Raw genomic sequence first — 13,152 nt, 5'->3', positions numbered from 1 at the left:
ATTTACTGAGCTGATGAAGTAAAACATTGACCAAAACTGAAACCAATTATGCTGTGATTAGATAAATGAGCTGGAAGTGTGTTAATTATTAATCACCGGCCCAGGAAGATGCAGCCATAATGAGTCCTGTGCCTTTTCTATTGTTTCAGTATGTGCAAATATATTCTTCTGCAGAGCATTAATTAACTGTTTTAATGCACGAGGGTGTTAATCCAAGCGCGGGTGCCTGCTGGAACGTGGCTGCTCCCGGAGTGGACGGTGTGTGCTGCTGCAGGGCCCCCCAGAGCCTTCCCTCCCCAAAGCCCCGTCCAAGGGCTGGGAAACGAGGGGTGCTGCTGGCACGGCCCGCGACTTGCTGGCCAAGGCTATGGTGAGCTGCTTGGGCTGGGTTGCGATGCACAGCGCCTGCAGAGGGGTTTTTCGCCATGGTGGGCAATGGTTGCAGAATGATCTGCAGCGAGTGTGTCGTCATGGCCTTTTGCCTCAGAGCTGGAGGTGAAGGGTTTGGCAGCCGCTGTAAGCTGTCTTTAAGAGCTGGGTAGGAGTGGGTTTTGTTGTAGGCTTTTTTTTTTTTTAACATAAAAGTGAACCCCCATATGGCACTGCATATTTAGCAAAGAACTTTCTGGTGTTTATTTATCCGGCATATTAATCCTGCCTTCCCATGGAAACCCGGGTACCAGCCGTGAACAGCCCCACAATCCCCGCAGGTGATGGGGCCACTGCAGCACCTCCTGTGTGCTCGGGGCTGGGGCCAGAAACACTGTGATCTCCCCTGCTTTGGGCATTCGTTATACTGCTATTTTTCCCTGTGTTTTCCATTGGAGATGTGGGTGTCTGAAATAAGTGTTTCTTCCCAAGCCTGTTCCTGCAGTTACAGCTGGCTGAGTAGTTAAAAAAATGTCATCTGAATAATTTATTTGGAAACTATTGCAAATTTTGCAGAATAAATTATTCAAATAGCATTCAGCCAGCTCTGCCTGCCCTGGCCCTACAAGGCGGCGCGGGTGACATCTCATTCCCACGGCGATGGCGCGGTGTCCCCAGGCCAGCACCGCACGTCCCTGCAGTGCTCCCCGGGAGGCTGTTCCGCACAGCAACCCCCCCGCACAGCGTCGCTGTCCCTGCAGACCCTCAGCCGAGCAGCTCTGGCTCCTGGTCTTGGGCTGCTGAGGCTTTGCCAGGGCGCTGGGTCACGGGCAGCATGTTCTGCAAGCACATTCGGAGGGGAGAGCGGGAAGGAAGTGGTGTAAAATCAGAGTTATTTGGCCGGGGTGCTTGGGCCAGCCCCGATGCGCGGCAGTGAGGATGTCCCAGCCGTGAGAGATGTGGGGATGCTCCCGCAGCCGTGGGGGATGCAGTGACGTGCCCACAGCCACAGGGGATGCGATGTTGCTCCCGCGGCCGTGGGTGACGTGGGGATGCTCCCACAGCCATGGGTGATACTCCCGCAGCTGTGGGGGATGCAGCGATGCTCCTGCAGCCGTGGGGTTGCAGTGATGCTGCTGTGGGCGATGCGGGGGTGCTGCCGTGGGCAATGCGGGGATGCTGCCGTGGCCATGGGCGATGCGGGGATGCTGCTGTGGCCGTGGGCAATGCGGGGATGCTGCCGTGGCCGCGGTGCCGTGGGTGTGTGGGGAGGGACCCGCCGGGTGCTGCCGAGCTGCAGCCTGTGCCAGGCGCTCACTTGCATGTCCCTGTGGTCACCCACGGGTCCCCTCAGTACGTGCAGGCACCGCAGTGTGTGGAGGGGGATGCGGGGGCTGCCCGCACCCCAAATCCCCCCCAGATCCCAGGATGTCCAGAACTTACCGATGCCTCATCCTGACTGTGGCCTGAACCAGAGCCGCTTCTCCTCAGCTGTAGCTGGGCTTGGTACCCAAAGTGATTTAAGACCAGCTGCTTTAAATGGGATCATAATATTCTTACTCATCACTATTAATAATGATGTTACTACTTCTTAACGATGCACAAAACTGTTGGAATAGATGTAAAACTATTTTACATCAAATTTAACTGTCAAAGAAATGCCATAAACAGTTGGAGAGGAGAACATTTCTCTCAACATGAGGCATCAGTACTACACTTCTTGAGGATTTTATTTTTCTTTCACTTAATTGTTGATTTCTGCTTGAAAAGTCAGAAAGTTACTTAAGGTCAAGAGGAAGCATTCTCTTTTTTAAAATGAATAGATAAAATTATTCCCATTAATGAAATTTCTAGGTCTGCATGCTGAGATAATAACATGAGGTAATCAAATCTCATGCTTCAGGGCATAAACTGATTGACTATGAGGGTCAGGAATTATTTTTGCTGTTCCTCAAAGAAGTGAACAATGGCCTGATAAATGATGAAGGCTTATTCATTTGTCTCCAGAGGACGTTACGCTGCCCCTTTGGACGGTGCAAAGCCAGAGCGTTGGTTCAGTGTGACACAATTTCACGTGTCGTGACATCGTCCAGTTTGCGTCCCGAGCGCCAGCAGCTCCTCCCAGCTCTGGGGCCGGTTCTGCTGCTCACACCACAACCGGTACCGTCTGTCTGGGGGGGTGAGGAGCCCCCGGGGTTTGTGCTGAGCCCCGGTGGGTGAAGAGCGATGGTGACCAGCGGGGACCGCGCTGCCAGAGTGCTGGGAGTGGGACTGGGGCTGGGACAGGCACCATTCGCGCCCCAGTACTGTGACACCCCCATTTAACTGGTTCTGCACCACAGCGAGTGGCTTTTGTCGTGGAGATGGGATCATCCGCCAAGGCACCGACATCCCCCTGCGCCGCAGGCGGCCAGGGCCATTGAAAATACCTTGGCATAATGATTTGAAAGCCAGGAAGGAAAGGAAAGGTGCTAAAAGCCCAGCAGAGGTGCAGGGGGTGTGAAGAGGCTCAGCTGGACACTCGAGAGCATCATTCCCGGGGGTGTGGGCAGGGGGTCCCTGTCCCCTGCTCGGGTGGCGGCAGGAGCGTGGAAGGGGACGGATCCCTGCAGCTGTGACGGTGACGTTGGACCGAGCGGGAGTTAAGGACGGAGCTGTGCAAGGGGTACCTGGGGGGCTCTGGGCTGCGGACAGCGGGACAGGGACACTTCCCACCTCTGCGAACAGCAAAAGCAACTCCTGCTGTTCTTGTACAAACCCGACGAAGACGTGTCCCCTGCGGGCTCGTTGCCAGTCAGGTGATGCCTTGGCAGGACCTATTGTGGGACTTTTTTTCTAATACACTTTTGTGTTTTGTAATTCAAGAACGTGGTTCTAAAGATTGCTTTTTGTCCTATCAAAAAGTCACAGATAAAAGCTTATAACGATGATGAGAAAATACGTGTTCTTCCCCTCTGATGAGAGGCGAGGCAGAGGAAGGCGTTCTGGCTGTGTCAGTGCAGAGCCGTGGTGGGGCCCCTGGAAATTAAACTCATTAGTTAAAGATTTCACACAGCAGATTGCAAGCCTTTCTGCTTGGATGCTACAAAGCTCTCCACAGAAGATTTTGACAGAGAGTCCAAATTAAGCCACAGAAAACTCTGTGCATCGTCTGAAGTGCAGAGCTGGTATTTCTGTCCAAACTTTAAAAAAAAAAATCACGTATTAAATGGCACGTGAAGATAATTGTCAGGACGTCATGGAAATGAAGTCATGCTGTTTGTGTCACAGTGTGGGTGGGGGGAGATGCGGGGCTGTGCAGGTTCGGTATCTGATGGGGTTCTGCAGGGTCTTTATCTGATGGGGTTATACGGAGCAGGTAACGCCCGTCGGGCGCTGCTGGCACCGCTGTGGTTTGTGCCCACGCAGGGTCCCCGGAGGGCAGCTCAGGTGGCTCGGCCTGTGCGATACCTAACAAATCGGTAAAAACTGGTGAAGCTTGAAAGCTGCTTGGGTCTGATATTTTATTGTCCTCCTGAGATGTCTGTTGTTTGCTTGTAGAAAGTTTCAGCCTTGGTCCTCTCTGGTACAGGAAGGGCGAATCCTCCTTGGGCATCTTCTCACAAGTGCTTTTAGGTTGCTTCGGTGTCCCCAGCCCACCCCATTACCCTCCCAGGGGACGATGGCAGATTTTGGAGTGGAGGGTCCCTGCATCCTGGCATTCACCCCTGCTGGGAAAATGAGACCACTGCTGCCTAAACAACCTGCGGGAGGGGCTTCCACAGCGACCGGAGCTTGGCCATCCTCCCCCTCTTCCAGACAGCAAAGCTGCTGCTCGCACAGGAGCAGGGGAAGCTCTTTGTAAAAGCTGGTGCTGAGCAGCTGCTGCATCTGCATCCCTGACCCCAGCAAACGCCGATGCTGAGCAGCTGCTGCATCTGCATCCCTGACCCCAGCAAATGCCGATGCTGAGCAGCTGCTGCGTCTGCATCCCTGACCCCAGCAAATGCCGATGCTGAGCAGCTGCTGCGTCTGCATCCCCGACCGCGGCCACCTCGCAGCAAAGCGGTGCGGCCTGTCCGGGTCGTGCCGCCATCGCCGTGAGGTCCCTCGCGCCACTGCCTCGGGGGTCACGGCCATGAAGTCGTTCCTGCCCTTTTCCGAGGGGCGGGAGGCAGCTTTGTCTTGTCTCTGCAGGCTGGGGAATCTCTGGCACTGCTGGATCGCAGCTCTGAACTGCTTAAAGCTGAGAGCAAACAACAAATGATCCTACCAGAAAGTGAGAGTAGTCTGTTGCGTTGATCTGTCAGCCTCCGTGTCCTTTAGAGCTGGATTTGCTTTGCGTTGATAGCTGTATGTCATTTCTCATGGAACGTCTGTGTCTGCACAAATTCGGTTTTAATTCTGTTTTTAATCACTGTTTTCACACTTACTCTTGGCACACAAGGAAGTTGTCAATTGTTGGGTATTTTTGTAGTTTGAATACTGAATTTAATCATTTTTCTTCTCTACAGTAAGAGATGCTAAAAACCTAGTTCCTATGGATCCTAATGGCTTGTCAGATCCCTACGTGAAGCTTAAACTAATCCCTGACCCCAAAAACGAAAGCAAACAGAAGACCAAAACTATCAAGTGCTCCCTGAATCCTGAGTGGAATGAGACATTTAAATTGTAAGTACAAGAAAAATGTTTAAACTTGTAAACTAATTTTTTTCACCTCTAAGAACTCATGTGGTTGTATTTGCTCTGATTTAATTATTCGGAGACATTAAGCTGGTTCAACTGAGAAATGGTTATTTTCAGTCCTGTCAGTGTGACTCAGAAGCGCTCAAACCTCTGCCCTGCCCCTGGTCAAAGCTGAGTGTTTCGGGGCAGGAACTCTGCATTGTCCGTTCGAAATGGATGCAGCTGGGGAAATCAAATATTGGAGAGCCGAGCGGTCGGTGAAGGCCGTCCCTTCATTGTGCGCCCGTGTTCTCGTGGCCGCGGAGGGGCAGGCTGGGGCGGCAATGGCTTCCAGAATCAACCCGTCCCTTTCTCCTCCCTCCGCTCCAGCCAGCTGAAGGAGACGGACAAGGACAGGCGGTTGTCTGTGGAGATCTGGGACTGGGACCTGACCAGCAGGAACGATTTCATGGGCTCCTTGTCCTTCGGCATCTCTGAGCTGCAGAAGATGGGAGTTGATGGATGGTAAGAGTTGCAATTGTTTTAAAAACACTATGGGCAAAAAGCAGTCCTGATCGCTTTGGCAGCGTGGCTTCCCGAGGCGTGCAGGGAGCGGGGCTGTGCGTGGCTGAGGGGGGACACGCTTCCAGTTGCGACCTGTGGCGGGAGCAGCGCTGTGGAGCACACGGACCGGCCCCGCTCAAGAAAAGGAGGGATGCTACCCAAGTGTGTAATTGCCACCGCTCGTTACTGTAGGAAAGATGAACGCAGTGGGTCTGTAACACCCGCACTGAATAGGTCTCTTCATTTCCATTTTATCTCCCCCAGCAGGACACATGCCATCTTTTTTCCCTTTTTTTTTCTTCCACAGCCACTGATGCCTGAGAGCTCTGTTACCTTTCCATGTCATGGCATAATTGAAAATACATGTTATATGTCTTTTGGAAACCAAAACCTGCGTGGTGTTAAATTGCATTCCTTGAGTTGACCAGAGCCCCCGGACTGTGTGTTTGCCGTACGTGTGTCACGTACAGCAGAGGGTGGAGAGGAGGGGAATGCCAGAGGGGCTGTCCGCACAGCGCTGGGCGCTGTTCCCCGTCGCGGGGCGCAGGCAGGGCTGGCACTGCCCCCAAATTCCCCGTCACCCCGAGGATCCGTGTGTGTCACCGGGGTTGATGTGCTGCCGGTTCCGACGCAGCCCGAAGGCTGAGCCTTTTCCCAGCCTTTTAAAACTCACGTCAGTGGAGATCTAAGTAGTTTTCCTTGTCACAGCATTTAGAATAAGCTCTGTAAGGAGCTCTGATGTGTATTTCATATTGAAACAGCTGCAGTTAATGGAGAAAACAAGCTCAAAGGAAGAGTCTGTCCTTATATAATGCAAACAGTGTGTTGCTGTTTGGCAGAGCCCCTGTAGATAAAACGCAGCTGATACCGTCCTGCGCGGCCAGGAGGGGCTGGATGGGCTTTGCCCGCAGCTGTGTGAAATACCTCAGATCAGAATGACGTTCCCATGATTTCTCATAATTGCTGCTTAAACTTTTTTCCTTTTTGTTCTGGTGAGCATCTTGACCTTGTGCCCAGGGTTGCCAGCACTGACAGGCTCCGTGTGCTCCCCCCATGGCGTCCTTTGGCACCCGGGCAGCTGGTGGGACGGAGCTCAGCCAGGCGTGCGCCTGTGGCCACCATGAGACATGTGCTTTTTCTGGGGCGTTTTGGGTCAGGCTTGTGTTCTGGAAGAGGCTTTGGTGCTCCGTAGTGTCCATGCAGCAGGTGGTGGATGCGCTTTCTGGGCTGGTCCCCGCTCCAGCATGGGATCCTGGGGGCACCCCTGCACTGGGCTGTGTCCGGGAGCCAGCTGAGTTGGGACGTTTGGGGGTGTGGGGTTTGGGGAGGGTTTTCTGAGCTTGGGGAAGGGCCACCTGGAGGCAGGTGCAGCGGAGGCAGAGCTGTGCTTCGGAGCAGGAGATGCGGTCCTGCCCGCGGTCCTGCCTGCCGTGCTGACTCGAGGGTCTCACTCTCTCCCTCCAGGTTTAAGCTGCTGAGCCAGGAGGAGGGAGAGTATTTCAACGTCCCGGTGCCTCCTGAGGGAGAAGAAGGAAACGAGGAACTGAGGCAGAAATTTGAGGTGAATTGACTTTTCTTGAGAACGCAGGGTTTTTCCTCATTGCCTGCCATGCCCTCGGCAAGGGGCTTTTTCCAGCAGCATGGGGAGCAAGGGTGCAGCCCATCAGTCCTTCTCCCCACGTTGCACACCCTCCGGGGCACGAGCTGTGAGCAGCGTGTCCAGAAGGTAAGTTGTTCAGGTGCATCTAACATTAAAAAGGCACCCTGAAGATGTGAAGCTTTCCAGCAATGTTTTGGTTATCTCAAATAATTAACAAGGCCTGTGTGGGAGTGGGAAGTTTGTGATGCATCTGCAGCAGCTCCTGCCTCGCTGGGTTATGTCACACCAGGATGGTGCTCCCAGGGCAGGCGACACCGGAGCAACCACGGGTGCTTCGAGCAGGGATCTGGTCACACCGTGGATCCCTGCGGCTCCTCCGGCACCGGGGACGCGGGGACCAGGAGCAGCTGTCCAGCAGAATGATGGGGAGCTGGGAGATGAGCAAAGGGCTTCACTTTGCGGGGGTTTGCAGAAGAGCAAGATAAGGCAAAAGGATTCAGCTGCACCAGGAGCTGCAGTGTGGGGCTCATTCACGTGCAGTTTTCTGGTGGGATTGTGAGGATGGTTTTTAATTGTAGCATGTGGAATGAGCCATCCGCGTTGCCATTCTGGAGTGCTCCGATCTGGTTTGAAAGTGCAGTGACCGCCCTGCGCGCGCGTGTGTCTGACTTGGGGGCAGACGCAGGCGGTAGGTTACTAGGGAAAGGGAACAGTCGTTTCTGGTGGATGAGAAGATGAGAGATATGGAAATGATTCTTTGGCACTTAAGTCAGGTTGAAAATACAAGAGAATGTTGCATGATGCAGAGTTTAGTGTAATGTTTGCTTGGCGCCTTGTGCTCCACTAAGAGTGTGATTGATCCCGTGTCGCTGCTCCTGCGGGTAAGAAGGGTCTGAAATCCCATCATTTCTAAGATGTTGTTTTTTCTTATTGCAAACGAGCAGCATGGCAAACGTTCCCCTCTTATTTGCATTGCTTCAGACAATGTCTGTCTTCCTGTTAGGGTTACATAATTCACAATTTGTGTTTGCCAGAGTGAGTATAGCGTAGCTAAATAAGGAGATACTTCATAATGTCTTTCAAACACTGTATTCCAATTGAAGTGAGATGAATATCCTGGATGTCCCAGGATGACCTGATATAACCGTGCTCGTGATGTCAGCATGTGCATGTGTTGTTGGTACAGCAGTTCCAGTCTTGTTCTGAGGTACCATATAATAGGATTTGTTTGTCTGGTTTTTATGTCATGCGGCTGATAATGAATTAATATAATTAACTAAGATAAATGAAGATATTATTATAATTGGATTTGTAGCTAATCTCAGAAAGAAGCCCTTTCTTAGCGGTGAAATGTCGCAGCAGCCCCTGTGCCCTGCCTCGTGTGTGGGGTCTGGGCCGGGGTTTGGGAGGGGGATGGTTGGGTGGGCTGGCGCGGTGTCCCCGTCCCCAACAGCGCTTTGCACCGAGGCGTCGCCGGCAGAAACGCTGCTGGGCTGTGAGCCTGGGGGCAACTCGGAAACGTGGTTTCCAATGACGTGGGTATCCATCGTCCCCCACGCAGTCCGGACAGCGCATCTTCCCCATCACATCCTCCTTCATGAGCAAGTCAGTGCCACGAGGAGCAGAATCCCTGTCCAGCGGAGCGATGGCTGTGCTGGTGTCCCCAGGAGGAGCAGAGCGCTGGGGCCTGGCTGTGGTGGAGCAGCCAGGTGCTGTCACAGCATTTCAGACAATGAGGACTGAAAAGAATCCTTCAATCGATCTGCATTAGTGCTGCTTGATCCCGCCTGTTCCTGGGCAGCGCGAATCAATAGGACAAAGGTGAGATGCGTGTGACAGGTTGATATTTTGAGCGGACTTAACGTTGCACAGACCCCCAGCTGGAAGGCGCGAGGTGTCGGGCGCTGCGCGGATGCTCGCGGGCTGGGGCTGGAGCAGCTCCCGTGCGTGGCCGGGTCCTGCTGCCACCGTTCCTGCAGCCCCCTGCCCTCAACGGCCACGGCCGGGGCTGGACAGGAGAGTCCAAAAAAAAAGCCCAGAGCTACATCCCCCACAACTCTGCTCCATCTTTATCAGCTGCTCGCTGGAACGGCTTGATAGATGAGGATGTCAGCTGCTATTGCATAAATTCAGATGTAGTAAATTAACTGTGACAAATGGAGTTGGATAACAAAGGTCAAGTGCTTTTTAAAAAAAATTTAGTGAGCAATACTTGGCACACTTCAGTTGTAAACCTTAAAGAGGTCTTGAGACTGTGTGAGCATTAGGAGTGTATTAAAAACAAGTTAGAGGACATTTGTACTCACTTAGAGATAGACGTTAGAGACACTCAATAGCAAATTAAGACCCTTCACTCGGGGATGATAATCTTTACATCTCCCTGACTCTTATTTTGAGCTCTTTTGTGGAAAGACCTTTCCCTCTCCTGGCCAAGCAACATGCTGAGCGTGTTTTATCCGGGAAGTCGTGTTGTGTTTGCATCCTCATCCTATCTCCTATGAACACACCGGGGTGCTGCAAGTTCAGGTCAAGTGCAAGGCTGTGACTGGAGGGACCCGCGGTCGCTCTCACGCCTGGGTGCTGCTGGAAACGCTGCGCCGGGAGCTGCCCCGTTTGCTGGGATGAAGCAAATGAAAATCCTCTTCCTTCCCCTGCTTTGTGTTGCTCTCTTCCGCTGCCTCGGGGCTGGAAGCCTTCCCTAATGCCAGTCAGTGTTTCCCGGGGTCCCGTGGCTGAGCCCGGGGCTGCAGGTGTGTGGGGTTACGGGCTCAGCAGAACCATGCTTTCGGCATCGTTTAACGGAAGCGTAATATTGCCCTCGGATTTTATTACAGCTTGTTTTCACAGAGGTTAATTTAGTGTCAAATCTGATCTGACAAGATTGTTTTTCAGCTGCGATAGAGTCCTTAGGAAGCTTTCACAGAATATGACTGTTTTGCCTACCGATAAGTACACGTGTCTTCTGGAGGCAGCTCTGAAACACGGGGGGGTGAGGACTGCTGAAGGCAGTTCCACGGTGCAGGGCTGGCTTGTGGGACGCAGGGCCCGCGCTGGTTGGGTCCTCACGGCTGGTCCCTCCTTGGCCAGCGTCGATGAGCAGCTCTCGGTCGGTGCCAGAGCTGCTGGTTGTCCCCTGAGCCCATTTGAAGTAAAACGCTCTGGCTGGGCATCCTCTTCTTTTGGGGACGTTGCAAAAGCCTGAGGATTACAATGAGGAAAACCCCTTGTATTTGGGAAGAGGTGACTTGATTTGGTTTCCAGCGTGTGCACGTTTCCGCGTTGCAAACAGCTGTGCTGTGCGCGGCTCTGCTGGCGCTGCCGGGAGCTGTCGGAGGGTTTCAGCCTCCGCCCGGTGCAGAGCTGCGGTAGCAACAACAGCGTTTGCAAATCCGGGGGACCACCCCTACAGTTTGCAGTGCAGGAGTTTTTCAGATGTTTGGAGGTGCTGCAAGTGACCTTGAATGGAGAATTCTGCAGCACGGAGAACCTCGCAAGAACCAATTAGCAGCAGCAAAGGCTGGAGATTACTTGTGAGCTCCTATCTGGAGGAGCTGCGAGCAGCAGCCAAATTGAACTGCTGGAATCGGGTTAATGGAATTTCATGCTAGACTGAGCTCAGTGCAAGCCTTACACCGTCGCATACTTCTAAAAATTAAAACCAAATAAATTGTGAGATAGCTTTTACAAACTGTGGTTCGGCAAATTAGATATCCCCAGCTCTATGAGGGGGTGCCGAGCCACCGATGAGATTTGGTGGTTAAAAATGGGGGGTTTTGTGAGGCTCCTTAATAAGCAGTTGTGATTGCGGCAGCGGTTGCTTGGGGATGCGGGAGGAGCGCTTGCGATTCTGGTTTGTTCAAAATGCGTTTGTAGCTTCCTACATTCAGCCTGAACTGGCACAGGAGTGCAGTTCTCTTCGATATCAGATAATAACAGAGGTGGAACTGGATAAAAAGTCCGCTATTTTACCTGAATGTATTTATATTCTCCTGTCCTTTCCTGGTGAGGTGAGAGGCAGAACTCAGCTTTGAGAAGAGAGCCTCATTTAGCCTCTGTTCGATAGTTCGAGTGAGCTGGAGCACCGGACGGGGTCTCTCCCCAGGCACACGGGGAGCGCGGTCGTGGGTGATGGGCAGAGGTGGTTCCCAGTTGCTGTTGCAGAGGTTAACTGGGAACCAGCCAAACAGTGCAATGTGTTGGGGCTGGCGACATCTCCAGTGCCCTTCTTGGGGCCGTCCCTGTCACCCTTACAGAAAAGGTTCCCATAGCTCAGGGTAGGGTTTGACCTGGGAAAGAACTGGTTACAGTGGGATTTCAGGAGCAGGGGCTGGTTTTGCGGTGACCTTTCTCCACACTGCTTTCAGTAATTTTGTCTCTTTTCTCCCCGTCCCATCTCCACCTTTGCAGAGAGCCAAGATTGGAGCAGGGTCCAAGGCTGCGGATGAGAAGACGACAAATGCCATTTCTAAATTCGACAACAACGGGAGCAGAGATCGGATGAAACTTTCGGATTTCAATTTCCTGATGGTGCTGGGAAAAGGAAGCTTTGGGAAGGTGCGGTACAACACGCGCCTTCGCGCTTGCTGCGTTTAACGCGTTTGTAGCGTTTCTGAGCTGCAGCCGTGTGGCTGCTCCGCTGTGGTCTGTCCCTGCTCTGCTGGGAGCACTGGTGTCAGGGTAATGGGAGCCCAGTTTGTGGGCTCCCGTCTGGACTGTGGGACCGCTGGGTGACAGTGGCGAAGAACCAAAATGTTTGATCAGACCACAGAAATCAGATACTCAGTGTCTTTAAAACTCTTTTTTATTTGGCCATTTTATTCTCTAATAATTACAAGTATAAGTGAACATTTTAATTAACTCTCCAGACCGGTTATGAGCGGTAACAGAATTTCATTCTTCTAGTAATTATGTGACTCGGAGCCTTCGATTTTCCTGGGGTCTTGCCAAGTTTGCCATGATTTCCATTAGAACTGGCACTCCTTGGGTGGCTGCCGGGCGGCGCAGACGGGAGGGCGGTGGCTGCTGTCGTGTGTGACGGGGACATCGCTCTGCCCCGGGCACATCCCTCGGGCGGGCAGCGGAGGCGAGGAGGGGAGGCTGGGGAGCGATGCTCACCCGTCACCTGCTGAGCGCGAGGGTGAACCCACCTTTCCCAGCTGCCACCCGTGTCCCCCCAGCCTTTTGCCGCTGGCGTTTGAGCTCTGGGATGTCCCAGCCTCCCTGCCTGGATGTGAAGAGCTTAGAGACCCCTTGAAACACCTGTGCCAGGAGGAGGACGGGCAGGTCCTGCGGGCCCCCAGCACCCCGAGCACTAGCCTGCGGTCCCTTGCCAGCGATGCTGCCGTTACTCCGTGGTTTTTATGCCGCTGCTGCAGGTCGGCAGCCGGAGGAGCCCCGTACATCGTGCCCATGCTGCTCACAGAAATGTACAGATTTCCCAGTCTCTGTGTCGCTTTTGCCCCCTTTTCTCTCCCTCCCAACACTTAATCCCTTCTGAAGTCTGTGCCTGGCATCTGGAAACTCTGTAGTTGTATTTCCCTACCCCTCCTCCTTTCTTTTATTTGAGAAACATTAGCAAACTCTTCAGTCGGCTTCATGGCTTATATAAGAGAATGTGTGACAGAAACTGTTCCCTGGAACAGAATGTTATAAATATGCTAATTAGCGCTTATTAAAACAGCACGTTGGTTTCTACGGTTGGATGCAGAATCAGCCTCACGTGTGCCTGCACCTCACTGGGGAAGGGTCCCCTCCTGTCCCCGGTGTCGCTGCCATCCCCCAGTGTGGGGACAGCGGGATGGCACAGCCAAGGCTGCCCGGCCACAGGGCAGGGGATGCTGTGCTGCCTGCTTGGTTTGCAGCGACACCAAGGTGCCAGGGGTTTCCGCAGGAGCCAGGCGGAGTGTGCGGATCCCCAGACAGATCCCTGCACAGATCCCCACGTGGATCTTTGAGAGCTGGAACGGGTGACAATC

At 53.2% G+C, this 13,152-nt stretch overlaps 1 protein-coding gene across 2 annotated transcripts in view; it reads left to right on the top strand.

Annotated features, from left to right (window-relative positions):
• The window catches only part of PRKCB (protein kinase C beta), a 106,063-nt gene that overhangs the window by 62,129 nt on the left and 30,782 nt on the right, over window positions 1-13,152 (top strand). For both annotated transcript variants that reach the window (XM_065644485.1, XM_065644484.1), the window contains exons 6-9: window positions 4,863-5,019; window positions 5,404-5,538; window positions 7,042-7,138; window positions 11,585-11,731. In XM_065644485.1, coding sequence (XP_065500557.1) covers window positions 4,863-5,019; window positions 5,404-5,538; window positions 7,042-7,138; window positions 11,585-11,731 — 536 coding nt within the window. The remainder of the gene's footprint in view (window positions 1-4,862; window positions 5,020-5,403; window positions 5,539-7,041; window positions 7,139-11,584; window positions 11,732-13,152) is intronic.

This window comes from Caloenas nicobarica, chromosome 14 (genome assembly GCF_036013445.1).
Source record: "Caloenas nicobarica isolate bCalNic1 chromosome 14, bCalNic1.hap1, whole genome shotgun sequence".
In the NCBI taxonomy this organism is placed as follows: domain Eukaryota; kingdom Metazoa; phylum Chordata; class Aves; order Columbiformes; family Columbidae; genus Caloenas; species Caloenas nicobarica.
Note: the sequence above shows the minus strand (reverse complement) of the source record. Positions and strands in the feature narration are given on the sequence as shown.